The 26424-nt window shown below is 42.5% G+C and overlaps 1 protein-coding gene across 3 annotated transcripts; it reads right to left on the minus strand.

Moving 5' to 3' along the window:
• Nucleotides 1-4352: 4352 nt before the first annotated feature.
• On the minus strand, nt 4353-25520 carry shld3 (shieldin complex subunit 3). Of its 3 annotated transcripts, none has more exons than XM_045708264.2 (2): nt 25397-25520; nt 4353-9558 (listed from the first exon to the last, which is right to left on the minus strand). In XM_045708264.2, the coding sequence occupies exon 2, from the start codon at nt 9532-9534 to the stop codon at nt 8776-8778; it is 759 nt and encodes a 252-aa protein (XP_045564220.2). In that variant the 5' UTR covers nt 9535-9558; nt 25397-25520; the 3' UTR covers nt 4353-8775. The 3 variants fall into 3 exon arrangements, with proteins under 3 accessions (XP_045564220.2, XP_045564219.2, XP_045564221.2); XM_045708263.2 differs by lacking the exon at nt 25397-25520 and adding an exon at nt 24905-25039; XM_045708265.2 differs by lacking the exon at nt 25397-25520 and adding an exon at nt 19337-20179.
• Between the last annotated feature and the right edge of the window lie 904 nt (nt 25521-26424).

A 26424-nucleotide genomic window follows, 5' to 3' on the forward strand; every position in this document is an offset into this window, starting at 1 on the left:
ATTTTTGAGATTGTAAATTGATCATGCAAATTATATTTGTGAAAAGCCAGTAAAAAGAATAGTCACGAGCCTCTATTGAATAGATGGCCACTAATTATTTCTGGTGATGTGGGAGGGGTTTTGTGGTCAAACAACAAAGAGAAGAGGTGCATAACTTGCTACAGTATACAAAAGTTTCGGTCTCACAACCTTCATGAGACAAAAAGGTCTAAAGTTGAATGATGGGGAAATGTAACCAAACTCTTAAACAGAGATCTAGATGCTAGGACTGACAGTCCCTGATAATGAATTACACTATGAAAACATACATCAAATTATGATAAAGGGGGCTATTAAGGAACCATTCAGCAATTGTGTGATTTTGTTATTAACAGAACCGCTTCACTCGTTCTGCTTCCATTGTGGGATGGAGAACCTGGAGGGCAAAAATATATTTGATTGGGTAAGCGGCTACACAAGTGTATATATTGATGTCTTTACATACAGTTAGGAAAGCAACAAATATAATTCATGAATCTTATAGAGAGATACTGTAGTTAAGGAAAATGAGTATAATATTGAAAACAGTAGATAATCTGCTAATGTACTGAGTTCTCCCCTGCTTGGTACAGAGGGCATCTCTGATTAACCCAGAGAGCACACTAGCTGACACATACCACAATTTCTCCAGGCACACTAACGTAGCCCATTGCCATTGCCTTCTACCACTCTGGCGAGCATGGCAACAGGGTTTGTAAGTCGCTCTGGATAAGAGCGTCTGCTAAATGACTTAAATGTAAATGTGGTTCTCATCCAGCGATAAATGTGCAGGGGCACCGGTGTCAAGGTAATATGTACATGTAGGTAAATGGGGGGCAATGCAAATAGTCTGGGTAGTCATTTGATTAGCTGTTCAGGAGTCTTATGGCTTGGGGGTAGAAGCTATTTGGGAGCCTCTTGGACCTAGACTTGGCGCTCCGGTACCGCTTGCCGTGCGGTAGCAGTGAGAACAGTCTATGACTAGGGTGGCTGGAATCTTTTTAGGGCCTTCCTCTGACACTGCCTGGTATGGAGGTCCTGGATGGCAGGAAGCTTGGCCCCAGTGATGTACTGGGCCGTACGCGCTACCGTCTGTAGTGCCTTGCAGTCGGAGGCCGAGCAGTTGCCATACCAGGCAGTGATGTAAGCTGCAAAACCTTTTGAGGATCTGAGGACCCATGCAAATCTTTTCAGTCTCCTGAGGGGGAATAGGTTTTGTCGTGCCCTCTTCACGACGGTCTTGGTGTGCTTGGACCATGTTAGTTTGTTGGTAATGTGGACACCAAGAAACTTGAAGCTCTCAACCTGCTCCACTACAGCCCCGTCGATGAGAATGGGGGCGTGCTCGGTCCTCTTTTTCCTGTAGTCCACAATCATCTTCTTTGTCTTGATCACATTGAGGGAGAGGTTGTTGTCCTTGCACCACACGGTCAGGTCTCTGACTTCCTCCCTATAGGCTGTCTCATCGTTGTCGGTGATCAGGCCTACCACTGTTGTGTCATCAGCAAAAGTGATGGTGTTGGAGTTGTGCCTGGCCGTGCAATCATGAGTGAACAGGGAGTACAGGGACTGAGCACGCACCCCTGAAGTGCCCGTGTTGAGGATCAGCTTGGCGGATGTGTTGTTAAATACCCTTACCACCTGGGGGTGGCCTGTCAGGAAGTCCAGGATCCAAATGCAGAAGGAGGCATTTAGTCCCACGGTCCTTAGCTTAGTGATGAGCTTTGAGGGCACTATGGTGTTGAACTCTGAGCTGTAGTCAATGAATAGCATTCTCACATAGGTGTTCCTTTTGTCCTGGTGGGAAAAGGGCAGTGTGGAGTGCAATAGAGATTGCATCATCTGTGGATCTGTTCTGGCGGTATGCAAATTGGAGTGGGTCTAGGGTTTCTGGGATAATGGTGTTGATGTGAGCCATGACCAGCCTTTCAAAGCACTTCATGGCTACAGACGTGAGCGCTACGGGTCGGTAGTCATTTAGGCAGGTTACCTTAGTGTTCTTGGGCACAGGGACTATGGTGGTCTGCTTAAAACATGTTGGTATTACAGACTCGGACAGGGAGAGGTTGAAAATGTCAGTGAAGACACTTGCCAACAAGTAAGTCTATAGGCTACTAGTGGAACTAACCTTGGGCTGAATTTAATAATCAGAATTCCCTTCTCCCAACTGCCGTGCTCCGAAGCACCTCTCACTCACATGGCTCTCTCAGATATCTCAATTCTTATTAGCTAACGCCCATCATGTGATGGGGTCCTTTTCAAAGGTATCTCAGCTAAGTAGGCTACACGTGAAGAAAGACACATCAGGGACGCAAATGTGCGCGTCCCTCGTATCGAATTCCGAGGCGCATATTGAAGACGTCGACATTTACTTTGTCAGCCAACAAGATGAGTAGGCCTAACAAACAGCAAAAGCACTAGCCTATGTCAAGCTACTATCCCCCATAGTATGAAAGCTGACCTATTCTATTGGTCAACTTGTCCTTCTGTGCAATAAATAAATATTCCAAAACATACTCTGGGACAGTTGTGGGATGCGATAGATCCCAAACGAATACAACTACTCCCATAAAAAAAAAAGGTTTAAAAGCAATGAGGCTGATGCAACAGATCAGAACATTTAGCTTAAAAGGTAAAACTATTAGGCTATTTCTTCACATTATAAGCAAGAATGTGTGAAAAATGCAATCAATTAGCAGGAAAACACTGTTCTCAAAAATGACCGCAAACGCCATTATGCATGTAATGCTTTATTATCATTGAGCATTTTTATGGTGAAAATGTTCTTCCCCAAACTTGAAACTGTGTGCCAGTAAGGCTCAACACCGGTTATAAAGTAGATTAATGTGCTTATTTGGCCACTTTAGTTGTGATACAAACCTAATCAAAACATATACAGTGCCTTGCAAAAGTATTCATCCCACTTCGCGGTTTTCCTATTTTGTTGCATTACAACCTGTAATATAAATGGATTTTTATTTGGATTTCATGTAATGGACACACATTTTAATAGGCCAAATTGGTGAAGTGAAATGAAAAAAATAACTTGTTTCAAAAAAGAATAAAAAAAGAAAAACGGAAAAGTGGTGCGTGCATATGTATTCACCCCCTTTGCTATGAAGCCCCTAAAGATCTGGTGCAATCAATTACCTTCAGAAGTCGCACAATTAGTTAAATGAAGTCCACCTGTGTGCAATCTGAGTGTCACATGATCTGTCACATGATTTCAGTATATATATATAAGGATAGACACACACACACACACACACACACACACACACCTGTTCTGAAAAGGCCCCAGAGTCTGCAACACCACCAAGCAAGCGGCACCACCAAGCAAGCAGCACCATGAACACCAAGGAGCTCTCCAAACAGGTCAGGGACAAAGTTGGGTTATAAAAAAATATCAGAAACTTTGAACATCCCACGGCGCACTATTAAATCCATTATTAAAAAATAGAAAGAATATGGCCCACAACAAAACTGCCAAGAGAGGGCCGCCCACCAAAACTCATGGACCAGGCAAGGAGGGCATTAATCAGAGACGCAACAAAGGAGACCAAAGATAACCCTGAAGGAGCTGCAAAGCTCCACAGCGGAGACTGGAGTATCTGTCCATAGGACCACTTTAAGCTGTCACTCCACAGAGCTGGGCTTTACGGAAGAGTGGCCAGAAAAAAGCCATTGCTTAAAGAAAAAAAATAAGGAAACACATTTGGTGTTTACCAAAAGGCGTGTGGGAGACTCCCCAAACATATGGAAGAATGTACTCTGGTCAGATGAGACTAAAATTGAGCTTTTTGGCCAACAAGGAAAACGCTATGTCTGGCGCAAACCCAACACCTGTCATCACCTCGAGATCATCATCACCACAGTGAAGCATGTTGGTGACAGCATCATGCCATGGGGATGTTTTTCCATCGGCAGGGACTGGGAAACTGGTCAGAATTCAAGGAATGATGGATGGAGCTAAATACTGGGAAATTGTTGATGGAAACCTGTTTTAGTCTTCCAGAGATTTTAGACTGGGACAGAGGTTCACCTTCCAGCAGGACAATGACCCTAAGCATACTGCTAAAGCAACACTTGAGTGGTTTAAGGGAAACATGTAAATGTCTTGGAATGGCCTAGTCAAAGCCCAGATCTCAATCCAATTGAGATTCTGTGTTATGACTTAAAGATTGCTGTACACCAGCAGAACCCATCCTACTTGAAGGAGCTGGAGCAGTTTTGCCTTGAAGAATGGACAAAAATCCCAGTGGCTAGATGTGCCAAGCTTATAAAGACATACCCCAACAGACTTGCAGCTGTAATTACTGCAAAAGGTGTCTCTGGTCTTATTTCATGTTTGTTTCACAAGAAAAACTATTTTGCATCTTTAAAGCGGTAGACATGTGTAAATCAATAGATACAAACCCCCCCAAAACTATTTTAAATCCAGATTGTAAGGCAACAAAATAGGAAAAATGTCAAGGCGGGTGAATACTGTAGCAAGGCACTGTAGGTGCATTTAAGCATCAGCTGTCAGAGCAGCTTACCGATCACTGTACCTGTACACAGCCAATCTGTAAATAGCACACCCAACTACCTCATCCCCATATTATTACTTACACTCTTGCTCTTTTGCACCCCAGTATCTCTACTTGCACATCTATCACTCCAGTATTAATGCTAAATTGTAATTATTTTGACTATGGCCTATTTATTGCTTACCTCCCTACTCTTCTACAAGCTGCCAGTCCTCAACTGGCAGCTTCATTAAATAGTACCCGCAAAAACACCAGTCTCAACGTCAACAGTGACAGGGCGACTCCGGGTCGCTGGCCTTCTAGGCAGAGACTCAAAGAAAAAGCCCTTCTCAGACTGGAAAATAAAAAGAAAAGATTAAGATGGGCAAAAGAACACAGACACTGGACAGAGGAACTCTGCCTAGAAGGCCTGCATCCCAGAGTCACCCCTTCACTGTTGACATTGAGAATGGTGTTTTGCGGGTACCATTTAATGAAGCTGCCAGTTGAGGACTTGTAAGTTGTCTGTTTCACAAACTAGACACTAATGTACTTGTCCTCTTGCTCAGTTGTGCACCGGGGCCTCCCAATCCTCTTTCTATTCTGGTTAGAGACAGTTTGCGCTGTTCTATGAAGGGTGTAGTACAGTGTTGTATGAGATCCTCAGTTTATTGGCAATTTCTAGCATTGAATAGCCTTCATTTCTCAGAACAAGAATAGACTGACGAGTTTCAGAAGAAAGTTATTTGTCTGGCCATTTTGAGCCTGTAACTGAAACCACAAATGCTGATGCTCCAGATACTCAACTAGTCTAAAAGAAGGCCAGTTGTATTGCTTCTTTAACCAGAAACAGTTTTCTGCTGTGCTAACATAATTGCAAAAGGGTTTCTAATGATCAATTAGCCTTTTAAAATAATAAACTTGGACTAGCTAATACAACGTGCCATTGGAACACAGGAGTGACGGTTGCTAATAATGGGCCTCTGTACGCCCATGTAGATATTCAATTTTTTATTTGAAATCTGTCGTTTCCAGCTACAATAGTCATTTACAACATCTTCACTGTAGTTCGGATCAATTTGGTGTTATTTCAAATGACAAAAAAAAAAGTTCTTTCAAAAACAGTAAATTCTAAGTGACCCCAAACTTTTGAACGGTAGTGGATATTAAATAGAGTTGAAGTTTACATACACCTTAGCCAAATACATTTAAAAACTCAGTTTCACAATTCCTGACATTTAATCCTAGTAAAAATTCTCTGTCTTCGGTCAGTTAGGATCACCACTTTATTTTAAGAAAGTGAAATGTCAGAATAATAGTCGAGAATGTTTCAGGTAGCGTTCCACAAGCTTCCCACAATAAGTTGGGTGAATTTTGGCCCATTCCTCCTGACAGAGCTGGTGTAACTGAGTCAGGTTTGTAGGCCTCCTTGCTCGCACACACTTTTTCAGTTCTGCCCACACATTTTCTATGGGATTGAGGTCAGAGCTTTTTGATGGCCACTCCAATACCTTGACTTTGTTGTCCTTAAGCCATTTTGTCACAACTTTGGAAGTATGCTTGGGGTCATTGTCCATTTGGAAGACCCATTTGTGACCAAGCTTTAACTTCCTGACTGATGTCTTGAGATGTTGCATCAATATTTCCACATAATTTTCCTTTCTCATGACGCCATCTATTTTGTGAAGTGCACCAGTCCCTCCTGCAGCAAAGCACCCCCACAACATGATGATGCCACCCCCGTGCTTCACGGTTGGGATGGTGTTCTTCGGCTTGCAAGCCTTCCCCTTTCTCCTCCAAACATAAAGATGGTCATTGTGGCCAAACAGTTCTATTTTTGTTTCATCAGACCAGAGGACATTTCTCCAAAAAGTACAATCTTTGTCCCCATGTGCAGTTTCAAACCGTAGTCTGGCTTTTTTTAAATGGTGGTTTTGGAGCAGTGACATCTTCCTTGCTGAGCGGCCTTTCAGGTTAAGTCGATAGAGGACTTGGTTACTGTGGATATTGATACTCTTGTACCTGTTTCCTCCAGCATTTTCACAGGGTCCTTTGCTGTTATTCTGGGATTGATTTGCACTTTTCGCACCGAAGTGCGTCCATCTCTAGGAGACAGAACGCGTCTCCTTCCTGAGCGGTATAACGGCTGCGTGGTCCCATGGTGTTTATACTTGTGAACTATTGTTTGTACAGATGAACGTGGTACCTTCAGGTGTTTGGAAATTGCTCCCAAGGATGAACCAGACTTGTGGTGGTCTACAATTTTTTTCCTGAGGTCTTGGATGATTTCATTTGATTTTCCCATGTCAAGCAAAGAGGCAGTGAGTTTGAAAGTAGGCCTTGAAATACACCCACAGGTACACCTCCAATTGACTCAAATTATGTAAATTAGCCTATTAGAAGCTTATAAAGCCATGACATAATTTTCTGGAATTTACTAAGCTGTTTAAAGGCACAGTCAACTTAGTGTTTGTAAACTTCTGACCCACTGGAATTGTGATACAGTGAATTATAAGTTAAATAATCTTTCTGTAAAGAACTGTTGGAAAAATTACTTGTGTCATGCACAAAGTTGATGTCCTAACCGATTTGCCAAAACTATAGTTTGTGAACAAGAAATTTGTGGTTGAAAAACGAGTTTTAATGACTCCAACCAAAGTGTATGTAAACTTCCGACTTCAACTGTACACACGCAAAAAGTAGCGTGTCGATGAAGTAACACTTTTTCGCAAAAACCTACAGTAGCTAGATTCCCATCCAATTTGCGGCAGATTTTGATGCATATATTTCTAAAATCTGCATAATACAATATGAGCATATTCTTACCAGATGTTTCCATCTAATTGACTTTGAGGATAAAAGGCTGTGGGTGATGATACTGCACATAAAAATAAACTATTGCTGTTAAATTCTCACGTACAGAATGAAAAATACAAGTTAAATGGGTTCCCATAACATTTTCAACTCTACTGATGGTTTTGTCGTAAAAACTTTTGGTGATATAGCAAATGTACCCACTCTGGTCTTGGCACATGCGCTCTAGCCAACAGCTCGCAGATACAGTGCGGCTAGGCTACCTATATTGAGATTATTATAGATAAGAGTTTTATTATTTGCATTTGTCAAAACGGCAGCCAAGCATCGATCATCTTGTCAGAGTAAGACGCTCGATATTTATTGGAAAGGAGCATCAAGCTCATCACCTTGTACTTTTACCACCCTGTGAAGGTTATCATAACTTATTTCATCTGTAGCCTAATAAACTGCATGCTTTCCCGAGTCTTAGTGGGAGGACCACACAACATATCATCGCATGACTCCAAGTTTACTTCAATATGATGGTTATTATATGAATATTTGCGCATCAAGGTGTTTCCACCACCATTTCTCACATAATACATTTGACTGACACAAAAAGATCCCACCATGTTGAACAATATATTGGCATAATAACATTTGATTTATTATGCCAATATATATATATTTTTTTTCATGGGTCAGGTAATTCATCAGAATTAAAATGGTTGGATGGAAATGTCTAATAAAAATGTAGTTGAAGTGTTTCCATTGCCCATTTAGGCAAATTGCACATTAATAAATTGTTAACAGACTGTATGCCCTCCCACCTATCTGTTTTATGTCTTAGGTAGCCCGCGAAAGCCAGCATGGATAGAACACAGTAACTAATATTTGCCATATTGTAATACTTATCATGTGCAACGGTCTGTGCCATGGGAAAACTTGCACTCCTATAGAACTGAAATAATTGGCTGGTGAAACTTGCCAGCCAACCAGAAAAGCAAGGTGAAGCAATTCAGGCATTCTTGAAAGTTAGGACAAGCAGTGTCCTGCAAAAAAACATTTTTATAGTTGAATGATGTTTATTTTTAAAGACGTAGGCATTTAGAATTCAATTGAGTGGAGCTTTATAGTTACATGGTGACATCACGTTCCCCGCGTACCTTCCAAATGATTTGGCAATAATTTATTCAAAAAACAGTTCAGCATCATTTGCCGCAATAACAAAAGTTTGACTGAAGAATAATCCACCCCTGTCAAATGGAGAAAAATGTTGTAGATCTTTATGAAATGTCTCCTCTATATGCCGTTTCAATCACACGTCTCCAATTTTTTTTTTTGCGACATTACTTTAAAATCAAATACACCTGGGTCAATGGAAACCTGCCTACTACAGTAAAAAAAAAAAAAAATTGTGACACACGGATCAAATTCTGACAATCACTAATTTCTATAAAGTGAAAATGTCTCCAAGTCTATGAACAAATAAAGTGATCTGTCCAGTGACTTGAAATTCTTCCTTTAAATAATTTCCAACATATTCACAGTATAATACATCGCAGAACACACAGATTTGTGTCAGATCCCTCTGAATGTTGGCATTGCAAGTCGGAAGCATGGAGTTCCTGATGGCCCGGTTCAGTCCTCTCCATGTATGTTCTATGTCTCCAGTGACAAAGTTCAGTTTGTCAATAACCCATTTTGCTCTCTGGCGCATGTGAAGTCTGTGCTTCCAAACAACCTTGTGGAATTGTTTGGAGAATGTTAGAGTGTTGTGAATGTATAAACCTCTCTGTGAAAAAACACTCCATGATCTTTTCACTTCCCTCTCACTATGGAGAGTATCTTTATGCTGTGCTGACGGTCCAATCTTAGAACATGCCTGTACATGCAAGGTGGATCTTCCCAAACTGGTTAGAGCCAAGTTCTGAATGCTTTCGGCACAGGGATGGGAGGTTAGTAATGGCTCTGCAGACTGCAGATGTGTTTGGATATTTTCCAAATCTTCCAGAGAAATAATCGGCGGTGACTTTAAGGGTCTAATTGGCAGCAATTTGTCACTTTCAGGTGGGAACCATGGTGTAAATATAGGCAAAACACGACAGGGGAAGTCCTCCAATGCCTTTTCTGTTTTGTCCACTAAGACTTTCAAGCTGCCATCTGTGCTTTTGTAATGCAACAAGACATCCATAAGGTTTTGCCATCTCATTCCTCACAAGTCCATATCACAGTCCTACAGAAGATAAGAGAAGACATGTGGTTAAAATCAGTATTGAATGACTGTACATCAAGTGCTCTTCGTAAAAAAATTGGGTGTAACAATGTTGGTTTTTTGAAGAATACTGTTTGGAAAAACCTGAAATAGCTCTGTGCTACTTTCATAGCCCAGACTGGGATCTGTCATCAGCATCTGTTATTACATTGTTGTAATGTAACAGATCTGCTGATAGGGCTGGGCGATATAGCCAAAATATCATTTTACCCTATTTTTCCAAAAGTTGCACGGAATGATGGTATTTAGTGTTTTTAAATAATAAAAAAAGGTCTAAATATGCTTTATGAGTACTTAATGACCCTGGGGTGGCAAGACATACAGTGCATTCAGCAAGTATTCAAACCAGATGACTTATTCCGCATTTTCTTACTTTACAGCCTTATTCTACAATGGATAAAATAATTTTTTCCCCCTCAATCTACAGACAATATCCCATAATGACAAAGCAAAAACTTGTTTTATTTTTAAGAATACAAAACTAAAACATCACATTTACATAAGTATTCATACCCTTTACTCAGTACTTTGTTGAAGCACCTTTGGCAGAGATTACAGCCTCGAGTCTTCTTGGGTATGCTGCTACAAGCTTGGCACACATGTATTTGGGGAGTTTCTCCCATTATTTTCTGCAGATCCTCTCAAGCTCTGTAAGGTTGGATGGGGAGCTTCACTGTACATCTATTTTCAGGTCTCGCCAGAGATGTTAGATTGGGTTCAAGTCCAGGCTCTGTCTGGGCCACTCAAGGACATTCAGAGACTTGTCCCAAAGCCACTCCTGCATTGTCTTGGCTGTGTGTTTAGGGTCGTTGTCCTATTGGAAAGTGAACCTTCGCCCCAGTCTGAGGTCCGGAGTGCTCTGGAGTAGGTTTTCATCAAGGATCTCTCTGTACTTTGCTCGGTTCATCTTTCCCTCAATCCTGACTAGTCTCCCAGTCCTGCCTCAGAACAACATCCCCACATCCTGATGCCACAACCACGTTTTCTACAGACGTGACACTTGGCATTCAGGCCAAAGAGTTCAATCTTGGTTTCATCAGACCAGAGAATCTTGTTTCTCATGGTCAGAGTCCTTTCGGTGCCTTTTGGCAAACTCCAAGTGGGCTGTCATTTGCCTTTTACTGAAGTGTGGCTTCCGTCTGGCCACTCTACCATAAAGGCCTTATTGGTGGAGTGCTGCAGAGATGGTCGTCCTTCTGGAAGGTTTTTCCATCTCCAAAGAGGAATTCTGGAGCTCTGTCAGAGTGACCATCAGGTTCTTGGTCACCTCCCTGACCAAGGCCCTTCAACCGCGATTGCTCAGTTTGGCCGGGCGGCCAGCTCTAGGAAGAGTCTTGGTGGTTCCGAACTTCTTCCATTAAAAGAAGAATTGAGGCCACTGTGTTCTTGGGGACCTCCAATACTGCAGAACGTTTTTGGTACCCTTCCCCAGATTTTTGCCTCAACACAATCCTGTCTCGGAGCTCTACGGACCTCATGGCTTGGTTTTTGCTCTGACATGCACTGTCAACTGTGGGACCTTATATGTACTTATACCACTACCTTGTATCCTTTTCCCTCTTGCTCTCATCCAACACTTCTCACTCTGCCCCTACTCGGATGGTATTGCGCCGTCCCAACCTTCGCTCTCTCTCTCCCGCTACTCTCTCCTCTTCCATCCTATCATCTCTTCCCTCTGCTCAAACCCATCTCCTGATTCTGCCTCCTCAACCCTCCTCTCCTCCCTTTCTGCATTCTTTGATTTTCTCTGTCCCCTATCCTCCAGGCCGGCTCGGTCCTCCCCTCCTGCTCCGTGGCTCGACGACTCACTACGAGCTCACAGAACAGGGCTCCGGGCAGCCGAGCGGAAATGGAGGAAAACTCGCCTCCCTGCGGACCTGGCATCCTTTCACTCACTCCTCTCTACATTCTCCTCTTCTGTCTCTGCTGCTAAAGCCACTTTCTACCACTCTAAATTCCAAGCATCTGCCTCTAACCCTAGGAAGCTCTTTGCTACCTTCTCCTCCCTCCTGAATCCTCCTCCCCCTCCCCCCCCCCCTCCTCCCTCTCTGCGGATGACTTCGTCAACCATTTTGAAAAGAAGGTTGACGATATCCGATCCTCGTTTGCTAAGTCAAACGACACCGCTGGTCCTGCTCACACTGCCCTACCCTGTGCTTTGACCTCTTTCTCCCCTCTCTCTCCAGATGAAATCTCGCGTCTTGTGACGGCCGGCCGCCCAACAACCTGCCCACTTGACCCTATCCCCTCCTCTCTTCTCCAGACCATTTCCGGAGACCTTCTCCCCTTCCTCACCTCGCTCATCAACTCATCCTTGACCGCTGGCTACGTCCCTTCCGTCTTCAAGAGAGCGAGAGTTGCACCCCTTCTGAAAAAACCTACACTCGATCCCTCCGATGTCAACAACTACAGACCAGTATCCCTTCTTTCTTTTCTCTCCAAAACTCTTGAACGTGCCGTCCTTGGCCAGCTCTCCTGCTATCTCTCTCAGAATGACCTTCTTGATCCTAATCAGTCAGGTTTCAAGACTGGGCATTCAACTGAGACTGCTCTTCTCTGTGTCACGGAGGCTCTCCGCACTGCTAAAGCTAACTCTCTCTCCTCTGCTCTCATACTTCTAGACCTATCTGCTGCCTTTGATACTGTGAACCATCAGATCCTCCTCTCCACCCTCTCCGAGTTGGGCATCTCCGGCGCGGCCCACGCTTGGATTGCGTCCTACCTGACAGGTCGCTCCTACCAGGTGGCGTGGCGAGAATCTGTCTCCGCACCATGCGCTCTCACCACTGGTGTCCCCCAGGGCTCTGTTCTAGGCCCTCTCCTATTCTCGCTATACACCAAGTCACTTGGCTCTGTCATATCCTCACATGGTCTCTCCTATCATTGCTATGCAGACGACACACAATTAATCTTCTCCTTTCCCCCTTCTGATAACCAGGCGGCGAATCGCATCTCTGCATGTCTGTCAGACATATCAGTGTGGATGACGGATCACCAGCTCAAGCTGAACTTCGGCAAGACGGAGCTGCTCTTCCTCCCGGGGAAGGACTGCCCGTTCCATGATCTCGCCATCACGGTTGACAACTCCCTTGTGTCCTCCTCCCAGAGTGCTAAGAACCTTGGCGTGATCCTGGACAACACCCTGTCGTTCTCCACTAACATCAAGGCGGTGACCCGATCCTGTAGGTTCATGCTCTACAACATTCGCAGAGTACGACCCTGCCTCACACAGGAAGCGGCGCAGGTCCTAATCCAGGCACTTGTCATCTCCCGTCTGGATTACTGCAACTCGCTGTTGGCTGGGCTCCCTGCCTGTGCCATTAAACCCCTACAACTCATCCAGAACGCCGCAGCCCTTCTGGTGTTCAACCTTCCCAAGTTCTCTCACGTCACCCCGCTCCTCCGCTCTCTCCACTGGCTTCCAGTTGAAGCTCGCATCCGCTACAAGACCATGGTGATTGCCTACGGAGCTGTGAAGGGAACGGCACCTCCATACCTTCAGGCTCTGATCAGGCCCTACACCCAAACAAGGGCACTGCGTTCATCCACCACTGGCCTGCTGGCCCCCCTACCTCTGAGGAAGCACAGTTCCCGCTCAGCCCAGTCAAAACTGTTCGCTGCTCTGGCACCCCAATGGTGGAACAAGCTCCCTCACGACGCCAGGACAGCGGAGTCAATCACCACCTTCCGGAGACACCTGAAACCCCACCTCTTTAAGGAATACCTAGGATAGGATAAAGTAATCCTTCTAACCCCCCCCCCCCTTAAAATATTTAGATCCACTATTGTAAAGTGGTTGTTCCACTGGATATCATAAGGTGAATGCACCATTTTGTAAGTCGCTCTGGATAAGAGCGTCTGCTAAATGACTTAAATGTAAATGTAATGTACTCATGTGTGCCTTTCCAAATCATGTCCAATCAATTGAATTTACCAAAGGTGGATTACAATGAAGTTGTTAAAAAAAATCAAGGATAACCAATGTAAACAGGATGCACCTGAGCTTAATTTCGAGTCGCATATCAAAGGGCCTGAATACATATGTGAATAAGGCATCTTTATTTGCAAGAATTTCTCGAAAAAAAATTAACTTTGTTATTATGGGGTATTGTGTGTAGATTGATGAGGAAAACTAAATAATTGGATCCATTTTAGCATAAGGCTGTAACGTAACAAAATGTGGAAAAAGGTCTGAATACTTTGCAAATGCACCGTACATAAGTGATTTCAATAGGCTTTATTCATTTTGATTGAAGTTGGATTGTTTTATACTGTTCAAATAATTTCCAGCATTTTTATCAATTTCTGCACTATTGTTATCATTGCCACTGTGCCACATTATATGGGCCAAAACTCTAGGCCTAGTTAATTGGTGAACTGTTGGAAGCATGGAAATATGATTATTATACATTTGGAATATAGTGGGTAGCATCTTTAATAAATTTATGCTTGGCACAAAAACGAACGAATAGTGCAGGGAGGAATTATTTACAGGGTAGGAACCAATGTGTTGGTCACTGTTTCCAGGGGACCCTAATTAGATGTCACATATGTTTTTTTTTACCTGATATCGCTAACTAACGTTGCACAAACGACATGCTTACCTAGGCCTACACCAACACTAGGCTGTATTAGTTAGCTACGCTTGCTCCAACTTTTAGAAAACTAGCTAGCCAGCTAACTAGCGATTAGCATCTAATACAATTTATTTTAGCCACAACTTGCTAAGAAAATAAACTAGTAGACAGTAGATTGCAGATAGTATGATAGACAAACTAATTGTGTATTTACAGATCGCTTGTGGAAAGCAGCAACATTGTCACCAACATCTTGTTGCATCTGACCATGCAGACTGCAGAGTGAACGGCAAGTGCTCATGACTCAGTGCTTGAGCAATTACTCTCTCGAGTGATAGGGGGCAGGGCTTGGAAAGCTGCATGCAGCAAGCAGGAGAGGGAGAAAGATGACCCAAGTAGAGTAAACTATAAAAACTGACATTACATGCACCGGAGTTGCATATCACATTTAACAAACCAAACATTGAAATATCGTTCTAGTCAAAACCCAAACCAGTCGGTGCACCAATACCGGTATATAGTAAGTTATGAACTGGGTGGTTCGAGCCCTGAATGCTGATTGGCTGACAGCCATGGTATATCAGACCATATACCATGGCTATGACTAAACATTTATTTGTACTGCTCCAATTACGTCGGTAACCAGTTTATACTAGCAATAAGGCACCTCGGGGGTTTGTGATATATGGCCAATATACCACGCTGTGCCTAAGAACAGCCATTGCCCGTGACCACACCCCCTCCTGCCTTATTGCTTAAATACGGTACACCGCCCAGCCCTAGATGCCGGTGACATATCCTAGTTAACAGCCAGGCGAAGTATGTGCACAACGGTTAACCACAGAAACAAGATAATTAAGGTGGCTATGCTTTTGATGTTGAGCCAACTTGGCTATTGTTTATAGTTGGGGTGTTAAACTCGTTTTGTCCCGGGGGACGCATTTGGTCTTCAACGAGGTCCGGAGGGCCGTACCGACAATTGATTATATTTCCTCGCTGTAAAAATGTACACAATATAATATCATTTTGGGAATTTTAGATACTCCCTGACGATCTAGATATAATTTCTGTGCGTATCAGTGAGCTGGACAGTCAAGAAACATAGGTCAATTATTTCTACACGGTTTCAATTTTGTTTTAGTCACTTTAAAGTATAGTGAGTTCGACACACCTGGTTTAAAGCATGGCAATGGCTGTTTTTTCTCAATATCATCATTGGAGGCAGAAGTTCTATATTCCTACTGCTCTACCCTTCCCCACAAAGTGTGTATTTTTATTTGTTTCTAACTTTGACCCAACAGTCAAATCTTTATTAGAAGAGTGCTGCCCCCAACTCAGTACAGCGTCAATGTGCGGGGGGTACAGGTTAGTCGAGATAATTAAGGTAATATGTACTGTACATTTAGCTAGGGGTAAAGTGGCTATGCATAGATAATAAACAGCGAGTAGCAGCAGCGTAAAAAAAAGTTCAGCGGTCTTATGGCTTTGGGGTAGAAGCTGTTAAGGAGACTTTTGGATCTAGACTTGAACTTAGTCTCGTGTGAATCGATATCCCTGTGTTTTGAGAGAAATGTCTGAGTTTGACCGGTGTTGCTTGCGGTTTGAGCAAGAAAACAACTGATTTGATAATGTGCTGCGCATAGTCTGCTGTATACATGGTCTACATGTATCAACTTTCAAAGTTAATGCTTTTATGTTTTGTGCGAATTTATTGAACATCGCCAAATGCATAATAAAAACATATGACCAGTTTAATGCAACCTTTTTGTGTTAATAGATGACAAAGCAGCATGCAACTGAGCTAAACGTTTGGAAATTACAAGTTCACTTTCTCATACATAGCCTAAAACGCATATAATCTGAAGGCTGGGGGGGGGCATTTAGGGCGTATTCTACTGCGGATCACTAAAATATCCTAATGATTATGATCACACTTCCTCAATTAAAATATGGTGACACTATACCAAAGATGGTTTACAAACTTGGGAACCAAGCTCGATTTATCAGGGTAGCCTGTTATCGCCTGGAGTTGTAATATCTTCACCCCTAGAAAAAACTCCCAGGCTTCTGTCATAACTGTCAATTTATTAAAAAAAATAATTACAATAGGGCAGTTTTTTTATTTTTTATTATCCTGTCCAATCATCCTCTGGAATAACATAACCAACATTGTCTAATACTATTCCCATGTGAATAGTTCTTTAGGCTAATGAATAGAAGGCAGAAGGACGACAGTTTCCAAATAAACTGTGGGACCAAAAATAATATTTTCATCCCAATTTCGTCCGTCTGACTGCCCACAGCATGAAGTACACCCTGTATATAGCTACGTTATTGTGTTACTTTTTTTACTTGAGCTTATTTAGTAAATATTTTCTTAATATGGCATTGTTGGTTTAGGGCTTGTAAGTAAGCATTTCATGGTAAGTATTGTTGTATTCGACGCAAGCGGCAATTTTTTACTTAATAAAAAAAAAAAAAAACATGTAATCATTGAAAAGGAAAAGGCACAACGCAATGCTACTTTTCATTTTCAATAAGTATTAACTAGCAAAATTTCCCTTGCAAAAAAAAAAAACGATAGCGATAACCAATATTTAAAAATGTTGGTTCAAATCCAGGCTGTATCACATTCGGTTGTGATTGGGAGTCCCATAGGGTGGCGCATAATTGGCCCAGCGTCGTCCGGGGTAGGCCGTCATTGTAAATAAGAATTTGTTCTTAACTGACTTGCTTAGTTAAATAAAGGTTACACACACACAAAAGTTATTTTGTTGGCATTTACTCATGTCCCCATTACCAGTAAAACGTCATCAAAAGCCATTTCTTTCACTTACTAGCTGTGCTGTTTCGTTGTTCATTTGTTCAGTGGTTTCATTCTCAACCCGGATTTCTATGGAACGCCGTTTGGGTCTTTGCGTGTCAAAAAGTATACAATTTAACACTATTTGATGTGTCAAATAAGCTTTTTGACCAATCAGGACATTAATGACTGCACGTCACATAATTTAACGCGTTCATTAGTGTAATAACTACGGTAAAAAAATTATCACTCGTATTTCATATGTCAGAACGATTCATCGATACGTATGCTATGATGCTGGTAAAGTTGTCTCCTGCATCTACAGTACTGGTCACAAAAAAAAGCTAGCTAGCTCATGGATGCAAACAAAGTTCTTCCCCCAAAAAATAGCAAAAAGACAATCTGTTTCAGTAGCTATAGTTAGCTAGCTAACGCAGCAAAAAAAGAAATCTCTTTTTTAGGACCCTGTCTTTCAAAGACAATTCGTAAAAATTCAAATAACTACACAGATCTTCATTGTAAAGGGTTTAAACACTGTTTCCCATGATTGTTCAATGAACCATAAACAATTAATGAACATGCACCCATGGAACGGTTGTTAAGACACTAACAGGCAATTAAGGTCACAGTTATGAAAACTTAGGACACTAAAGAGGCCTTTCTACTGACTCTGAAAAACACCAAAAGAAAGATGCCCAGGGTCCCTGCTCATCTGTGTGAACGTGCCTTAGGCATGCTGCAAGGAGGCATGAGGACTGCAGTTGTGCAATAAATAAGGACTGCAATAAATTGCAATGTCCGTACTGTGAGACGCCTAAGACAGCGCTACAGGGAGACAGGACGGACCGCTGATCGTCCTCACAGTGGCAGGCTGTGTGACAACACCTGCACAGGATCGGCACATCCGAACAACACACCTACGGGACAGGTACAGAGTGGCGGCAACAACAACTGCCTGAGTTACACCAGGAACGCACAATCCCTCCATCAGTGCTCAGACTCAGCCTATTGCGGACAGAGATGCTGGATTAAGGGCTTGTAGGCCTGTTGTAAGGCAGGTCCTCACCAGACATCACCGTCACCTATAGGCACAAACCCCCCGTCGCTGGACCAGACAGGACTGGCAAAAAGTGCTCTTCACTTAAGAGTCGCGGTTTTATCTCACCAGGGGTGATGGTCAGATTCGCATGTAATGACGAAGGAATAAGCGTTACACCGAGGCCTGTACTCTGGAGTAGAGGTCGACCGATTAATCGGAATGGCCGATTTCAAGTTTTCATAACAATCGGTAATCGGTATTTTTTAACCACCGATTTGCAATTTTTATATATTTTTTTTTAACCTTTATTTAACTAGGCAAGTCAGTTAAGAACACATTCTTATTTTCAATGACGGCCTAGGAACTGTGGGTTAACTGCCTTGGTAAAAATCTGTCGTTCTGCCCCTGAACTTGTCAGCTTGGGGATGCAACCTTATGGTTAACAAGTCCAACACTAACCACCTGCTTTACGTTGCACTCCACGAGGAGGCTGCCTGTTACGCGAATGCAGTAAGAAGCCAAGGTAAGTTGCTAGCTAGCATTAAACTTCTCTTATAAAAAAACAATCAATCATAATCACTAGTTAACTACACATGGTTGATGACATTACTAGTTTATCTAGCCAGTCCTGCGTTGCATATAATCGATGTGGTGCGCATTCCCGAAAAAGGACTGTCTTTGCTCCGACGTGCACCTAACCATAAACATCAATGCCTTTCGTAAAATCAATACACAAGTATATATTTTTAAACCTGCATATTTAGCTAAAAGAAATCTAGGTTCGCAGGCAATATTAACCAGGTGAAATTGTGTCAGTTCTCTTGCGTTCCTTGCACGCAGAATCGGGGTATATGCAACAGTTTGGGCCGCCTGGCTCGTTGCGAACTAATTTGCCAGAATTGTACGTAATTATGACATAACATTGGAGGTTGTGCAATGTAACACGAACATTTAGACTTATGGATGCCACCCGTTAGATAAAATACGGAACGGTTCCGTATTTCACTGAAAGAATAAACGTGATAGTTTCCGGATTCGACCATATTAATGACCTAAGGCTCGTGTTTCTGTGTGTTATTATGTTATAATTAAGTCTATGATTTGATAGAGCAGTCTGACTGAGCGGTGGTAGGCACCAGCAGGCTCGTAAGCGTTCATTCAAAATAGCACTTTCGTGCGTTTTGCCAGCAGCCCTTCACAATGCATTGCGCTGTTTATGACTTCAAGCCTATCAACTCCCAAGATTAGGCTGGTGTAACCGATGTGAAATGGCTAGCTAGTTAGCGGGTGCACGCTAATAGCGTTTCAAACATCACTCACTCAGACTTGGAGTAGTTGTTTCCCCTTGCTCTGCATGGGTAATGCTGCTTCGAGGGTGGCTGTTGTCGATGTGTTCCTGGTTTGAGCCCAGGTAGGAGCGAGGAGAGGGACGGAAGCTATACTGTTACACTGGCAATACTAAAGTGCCTATAAGAACATCCAATAGTCAAAAGGTATATGAAATACAAATCGTATAGAGAGAAATAGTCCTATAATTCCTATAATAACTACAACCTAAAACTTCTTACCTGGGAATATTGAAGACTCCTGTTAAAAAGGAACCACCAGCTTTCATATGTTCTCATGTTCTGAGCAAGGAACTTAAACGTTAGCTTTCTTACATGGCACATAATGCACTTTTACCATCTTCTCCAACAATTTGTTTTTGGATTATATAAACCAAATTGAACATGTTTCATTATTTATTTGAGGCTTAATCGATTTTATTGATATGATGTTAAAATAAGTGTTCATTCAGTATTGGTAAAAAAATAAAATCGGCCGATTAATTGGTAGCGGCTTTTTTTGGTCATCCAATAATTGGCATCGGCGTTGAAAAATCATAATCGGTCGACCTCTACGCTGGAGCAGGATCAATTTGAAGGTGGAGAGTCCGTCATGGTCTGGGGAGGTGTGTCACAGCATCATCGGACTGAGCTTGTTGTCATTGCAGGCAATCTCTGTGCTAAAGTAACAGGGAAGACATCCTCCTCCCTCATGTGGTACCCTTCCTGCAGGCTCATCTTGACATGACCCTCCAACATGACAATGCCACCAGCCATACTGCTCGTTCTGTGCGTGATTTCCTGCAAGACAGGAATGTCAGTGTTCTGCCATGGCCAGCGAAGAGCCAGGATCTCAATCCCATTGAGCACGTCTGGGACCTGTTGGATCGGAGGGTAAGGGCTAGAGCCATTCCCCCCAGAAATGTCCAGGAAGTTGCAGGTGCATTGATGGAATAGTGGGATAACAACTCACAGCAAGAACTGGCATATCTGGTGCAGTCCATGAGGAGGAGATGCACTGCAGAACTTAATGCAGCTGGTGGCCACACCAGATACTGACTGTTACTTTTTATTTTGACCCCCCCCCCCCCTTTGTTCAGGGACACATTATTCCATTTCTGTTAGTCACATGTCTGTGGAACTTGTTCAGTTTATGTCTCAGTTGTTGAATCTTAAGTTCATACAAATATTTACACATGTTACATTTGCTGAAAATAAACAGTTGACAGTGAGAGGATGTTTCTTTTTTTGCTGAGTTTATATAGCTAGGTGTATAAGACAGTTCTTATTTGATTAATGGTGGTTGGACCCATCTATGTGAAGCTAGCCACAATAAGGATTAGCCACAAGTGGACTTTGCGGTTAGCCTTCAAGATAAAAATATGGCATAATTATACTATTTGCATCACTGTCAATGACATACTTTTATTTTGAAGGCAAACCGCAAATTCCACTTGTGGCTTATTTCACATAGATGGGTCACAGATACCCAAATGCCACCATAGGCATGCACGTCAGCTTTGACATCGATTTTGCACATCGGCATTAAACTAGACATTGGCCGATACCGATGTTGCCGTTTTTAGCTAATATCGTCCGATTCCGATATGTTCACCGATATATCGTGCATCCCTAGTATTAGCCATTTGTCTCTGCCTGCAAATCGTCCACCTAAAAGGTAAAACGTAGCAAGTGTCATTGTTATTCTTGCTGCTTTAAGTTCAGTAGCCATACCTGCTAGATCAGGCACATGTGTGGTCTCAATTAAATAGAACAGGCTATAGCCTATGCATGGGCGGATAAGCACGGGGCAGTTATCTTTCCAAGGTACACTTCACAAAAATATAAAATGCAACAACTTCAAAGACCTTACTGAGTTGCAGTTCATATAAGGAAATCAATAAATTTAAATAAATGTATTAGGCCCTAACCTATGGATTTCACATGACTGTGAATACAGATATGCATCTGTTGGTCACAGATACCTTAAAAATGTAGGGGTTTGAATCAGAAAATAGTATCTGGTGTGACCACCATTTGCCTCATGCAGCACGATCTCCTTCGATCAGGCTGTTGATTGTGGCCTGTGGAATGTTGACCCACTCCTCTTCAAATGGGTGTGTGAAGTTGCTGGGTATTGGAGGGAGCTGGAACACGGTGTCATACACGTTTGGGATGCTCTGGATCGACATGTTTAACGGGTGATATGTCTGGTGAGTATGCAGGCCATGGAAAGAAATGGGACATTTTCAGCTACCAGGAATTGTGTACAGATCCTTGTGACATGGGCCGCGCATTATCATGCTGAAACATGAGGTGATGGCGGCGAATGAATTGCACGACAATGGGCCTCAGGATTTCGTCACAGTATCTCTGTGCATTCAAATTGCCATCTATAAATTGTAATTGTGTTTGTTGTCCGTAGCTTATGCCTGCCCATACTATAACCCAAATGCCACCATGGGGCACTATTTTCACAACTTCAGAAAACTGCTTACCCACAGGACACCATACATTTTGTCTGCCATCTGCCCTGTAGATTTGAAACCGGGATTCATCCGTGAAGATATCCCTTCTATTCAAATAAGCCTCACATAGCAATTAAAACAATTCTACAGTCTCCAACTACCTCTTTTCATGGTCTTATTTTCATGGACAGATGTTGGGTGGAGTAAACCGTTACGTCTCCAATTCCTCTCTGTTGACGCCCTTAATTGCAATATTCATGTTAAAACGTTATTTTTTATTTTTTTCCCCAGAGTCGTCTAACTCGGATCGTAAGTAAGCATTTCACGGTTAAGTCTACACCTGTTGTATTCAGCGCATGTGACCTGCACAATTTTATTTGATCTCTGAACTTTCATACCAGAAATCTTTATCACAGGCGCCGGAGTGGATGGCCACCGTTTTATGGGCTACTAACCAACTATGCTATTTTGTTACTCGCATTGAGGCAAGCAACACTGAAGTATTCATGAGAGCACCAGCTGTTCCAGACAACTGTGTGATCAAGCTCTCAGTAGCCGATGTGAGCAAGACCTTTAAACAGGTCAACATTCACAAAACTGCGTGGCCAGATGGATTACTAGGACGTGTACTCAAAGCATGCGCAGACCAACTGGCAAGTGTCTTCACTGACATTTTCAACCTCTCCCTGACCGAGTCTGTAATACCTACATGTTTCAAACAGACCACCATAGTCCCTGTGCCCAAGAAAGTGATGGTAACCTGCCTAAACAATTGCCGCCTCGTAGCACTCACGTCGGTAGCCATGAAGTGCTTTGAAAGGCTGGTCATGGCTCACATCAACACCATCATGGCGGAAATCCTAGACCCACTCCAATTTGCATTCTGCCACCCACAGATGACGCAATCTCTATTGACTCCACACTGCCCTTTCCCACCTGGACAAAAGGAACACCTGTGAGAATTCTGTCCATTGACTACAGCTCAGCTTTCAACACCATAGTGCCCACAAAGCCCATCACTAAGCTAAGCACCCTGGGACTAAACACCTCCCTCTGCAACTGGATCCTGGACTTCCTGTCGGGCAACAACATCTGCCACGCTGATCCTCAACACTGGGGCCCCTCAGGGTTGCATGCTTAGTCCCCTCCTGTACTCCTTGTTCACCCACGGCAGTGGCCAAACACAACTCCAACACCATCATTAAGTTTGCTGACGACACAACAGTGGTAGGCCTGATCACCGACAACGATTAGACAGCCTATAGGGAGAAGGTCGGAGACCTGGCAGTGTGGTGCCAGGACAACAACCTATCGCTCAATGTGAGCAAGACAAAGTAGCTGATCGTGGACTATAGGAAAACGAGGGCCAAACAGGCCCCCATTAACATCGACGGTGCTGTAGTTGAGCGGGTCATGAGTTTCAATTTCCTTGGTGTCCACATCAACAAACTATCATGGTCCAAACACACCAAGACTGTCGTGAAGAGGGCACAACAACACCTTTCCCCCCTCAAGAGACTGAAAAGATTTGTCAGGGGTCCCCAGATCCTCAAAAAGTTATACAGCTGCAGCAGTGAGAGCATCCTGACGGGTTGCATCCCCGCCTGGTATGGCAACTGCTGCGCATCTGACCGTAAGGTGCTAGAGAGGGTAGTGCGTACAGCCCAGTACATCACTGGGGCCAAGCTTCCTGCCATCCAGGATTTCTACCACGGCGGTGTCAGAGTAAGGCCGTAAAAATTGTCAAAGACTCCAGTCACCCAAGTCAGACTCTTCTCTCTGCTACCACACAACAAGCAGCACCAGAGGGCCAAGTCTAGGTCAAAAAGGCTCCTTAACAGCTTCTATCCCCGCACATTGACTCGGTACTGGTACCCCCTGTATATAGCCTCATTATTATTAGGTAATTTTCTCGTGTTACTTTTTGAGTCGATTTTTTAAAATGTTGTTTATTAAGTAAATATTTTCTTAACTCTATTTCTTGAACTGCATTCTTGGTTAAGGGCTTGTAAGTATGCATTTCACAGTAAGGTGTACACCTGTTGTATTCAGCGCATGTGACAAATAAAATTTGATTAATAAAAATCTAGATTTGGCACAACATTGCACACGTTACACATGAAATACATTGATGAAAAAATGACAGCCAGTAGGCTAGTGTACAAATAGCCACATAAAACTAAATTGACTTAGCTAACCTGAATTTTATTTAAATATCATTCAACTACATTTGGTCTATGTAGCCTATATTGCATTCATTTTTAATAGTTTTCGTTTTAAGCGTCTTCATATCATTCTCTTGTTATGCAACGAAATTGTAAACTTTGTATTTGTAGTCACTGTCACACATAGAATTATGAATACGAGCTCTATGATATCACCGTTCTGAAGTTATGGGGGGGGTCACACAAAGACATAACATTAATTTTGTGTTTAGGGGAAATCTTAGTATAAAGTGATGCGAAAAGGAAAACGACTATCTAATGACCCACTTAACTGTTCTACGAGCGGTCTGATGCAGTCGTTAAAAAACGAGCGTTTTCAACAGCAACTTTAGCTAACAGCACAATGGTTTCGGGAAACAGTTCGGAGATGTAACAATGCTCCTACTAAGGGTCTAACGATGAACGTAGCCTTAAGATGCTTTTGGGAAACCGGACCCTGGCCCAAGACAAGTGAGCTTTCCCTATAACATCGGGTGTCGCAGGTTCAAACCCTACTACTCCTTATTTTATAGTTAAAAACGATGTACCGGTACTCAATGTTGTTAGCAAGCAAGCAAACTATTAACGTTAGTTATTTAGCAGTGAAACCCATGTTATTTAACTGTCACTCGCGGGGCAATGCCTTCAATTGCAAGTTAACTTGATATAATTTAAGAAAATAAGTTAGCTAACAATCATTATTTTCTCTCTTTGTTTTGGTTAAATAGCAAACGTTAGCTAGCTTAGTTAGCAATTTAACGTTAGAAAGCTACAACAAGCCAGCTAGCTAGCCAAACTGAGTGCAACAACGTTAGTTTAAATGCTAGATTACTATGCATTCCGCAACTTTATGGGGTACATACATTTGGGTTATCAATATTTGATACTAACCGGTAGTTTTGGTTGAAAATCCAAAAGGAGTCAGTAACCAGAGTAAAATTGTTTTTTTTTTTAAGTCCGCACGCGTGTAGATTCAGTTCACGCCACGGTCTCGCGAGCCTTGTTTTTTATACGAGCACAGAAAAGCAGGTGGTCATCACTAGTTACAACAGCCACAAAGTCAAAGACCCACCTACTCGACCAATCAGATGAGGGAGTGTGATGACGTGTATGCCGATTGGCTAGCCGGGGCAGACGAGAGATATACATTTATTTTATTTCGTCATCTATCAATGATTTGATTATTTATTAGCTATAATAAAAACAATATTTTTAAATTAAGTGGTAATCGGATGTCTTATTAAAACTCAGCTTGCAAGCGTATCATTACGTTTGCCCATACTCATAGTTACTTGTCTTAACCCAAAATAGCTATACGACAATATCTGCATTGTTTTTAAAATGTCATGTAGACAAACTGAACCTATATTCAAATATACTTACTGGAGTAGCTCCCACTGCACATGTTATGTTTCCATGAGACGCCATTTTAACAGACTTCATTATACAAACTGACTTCATTATACAAACCGTTCTTATAAGAACTCATTGCTCTCAAATGATGGCGTCTCATGGAGACATAACATGCGCAGTTTGAGCTTACTCCAAGAAGTAGATTTTGAACTTGGGCTCAGTGCTGCCACCGCTCATTGAATAGCTCCAGTTGAATGCTGACCGGGGTACTGCATGCTGCCAGTAGCAACTACATTATCCTCTACTTTGTGCAATTTTAAAATAATCGGTTCAAGGATATACATCTCGTGTATTAGAAACAATTATTGGTAACATGATTGCCTAAATATTTTGTATTTATTTACACAAAGATTGACCACAAAGATTGATATTTTTCTATTCACTGTATTGCTGGATCCTGTTTTCTGTAAACAATGTCTGCAACTATGACCTGCAGTACTGAAGTCACCCTTGAATTACGTGGCTTCAATGAGAAGGGGCAGTTGTTCTCTCCTGGGCTAACCCCATGGCAATCTGATTGACTTGTGCTTGTATCAACAAGGCTTGCAAGAACATGATGTGAACTCAATCCACATGTCTACAGCCTTTAACTCTTCGGAAACCGACTGATCTAGCAACTCCTGTTAGATATTTAACAAAAACGACCGGTTAGTATCAAATATTGGTTGTACCAGGAAAGTCAGCGTATGTCATACAGTGAGGGAAAAAAGTATTTGATCCCCTGCTGATTTTGTACGTTTGCCCACAGACAAAGAAATGGTCAGTCTATAATTTTAATGGTAGGTTTATTTCAACAGTGAGAGACAGAATAACAACAACAAAAATCAAGAAAAATGCATGTAAAAAATGTTATAAAAGAATTTGCATTTTAATGAGGGAAATCAGTATTTGACCCCTCTGCAAAACATGACTTAGCACTTGGTGGAAAAACCCTTGTTGGCAATCAGAGGTCAGACGTTTCTTGTAGTTGGCCACCAGGTTTCCACACATCTCAGGAG

This window comes from Salmo salar, chromosome 26, assembly GCF_965601325.2.
Source record: "Salmo salar chromosome 26, fSalSal1, whole genome shotgun sequence".
Lineage (NCBI taxonomy): Eukaryota > Metazoa > Chordata > Actinopteri > Salmoniformes > Salmonidae > Salmo > Salmo salar.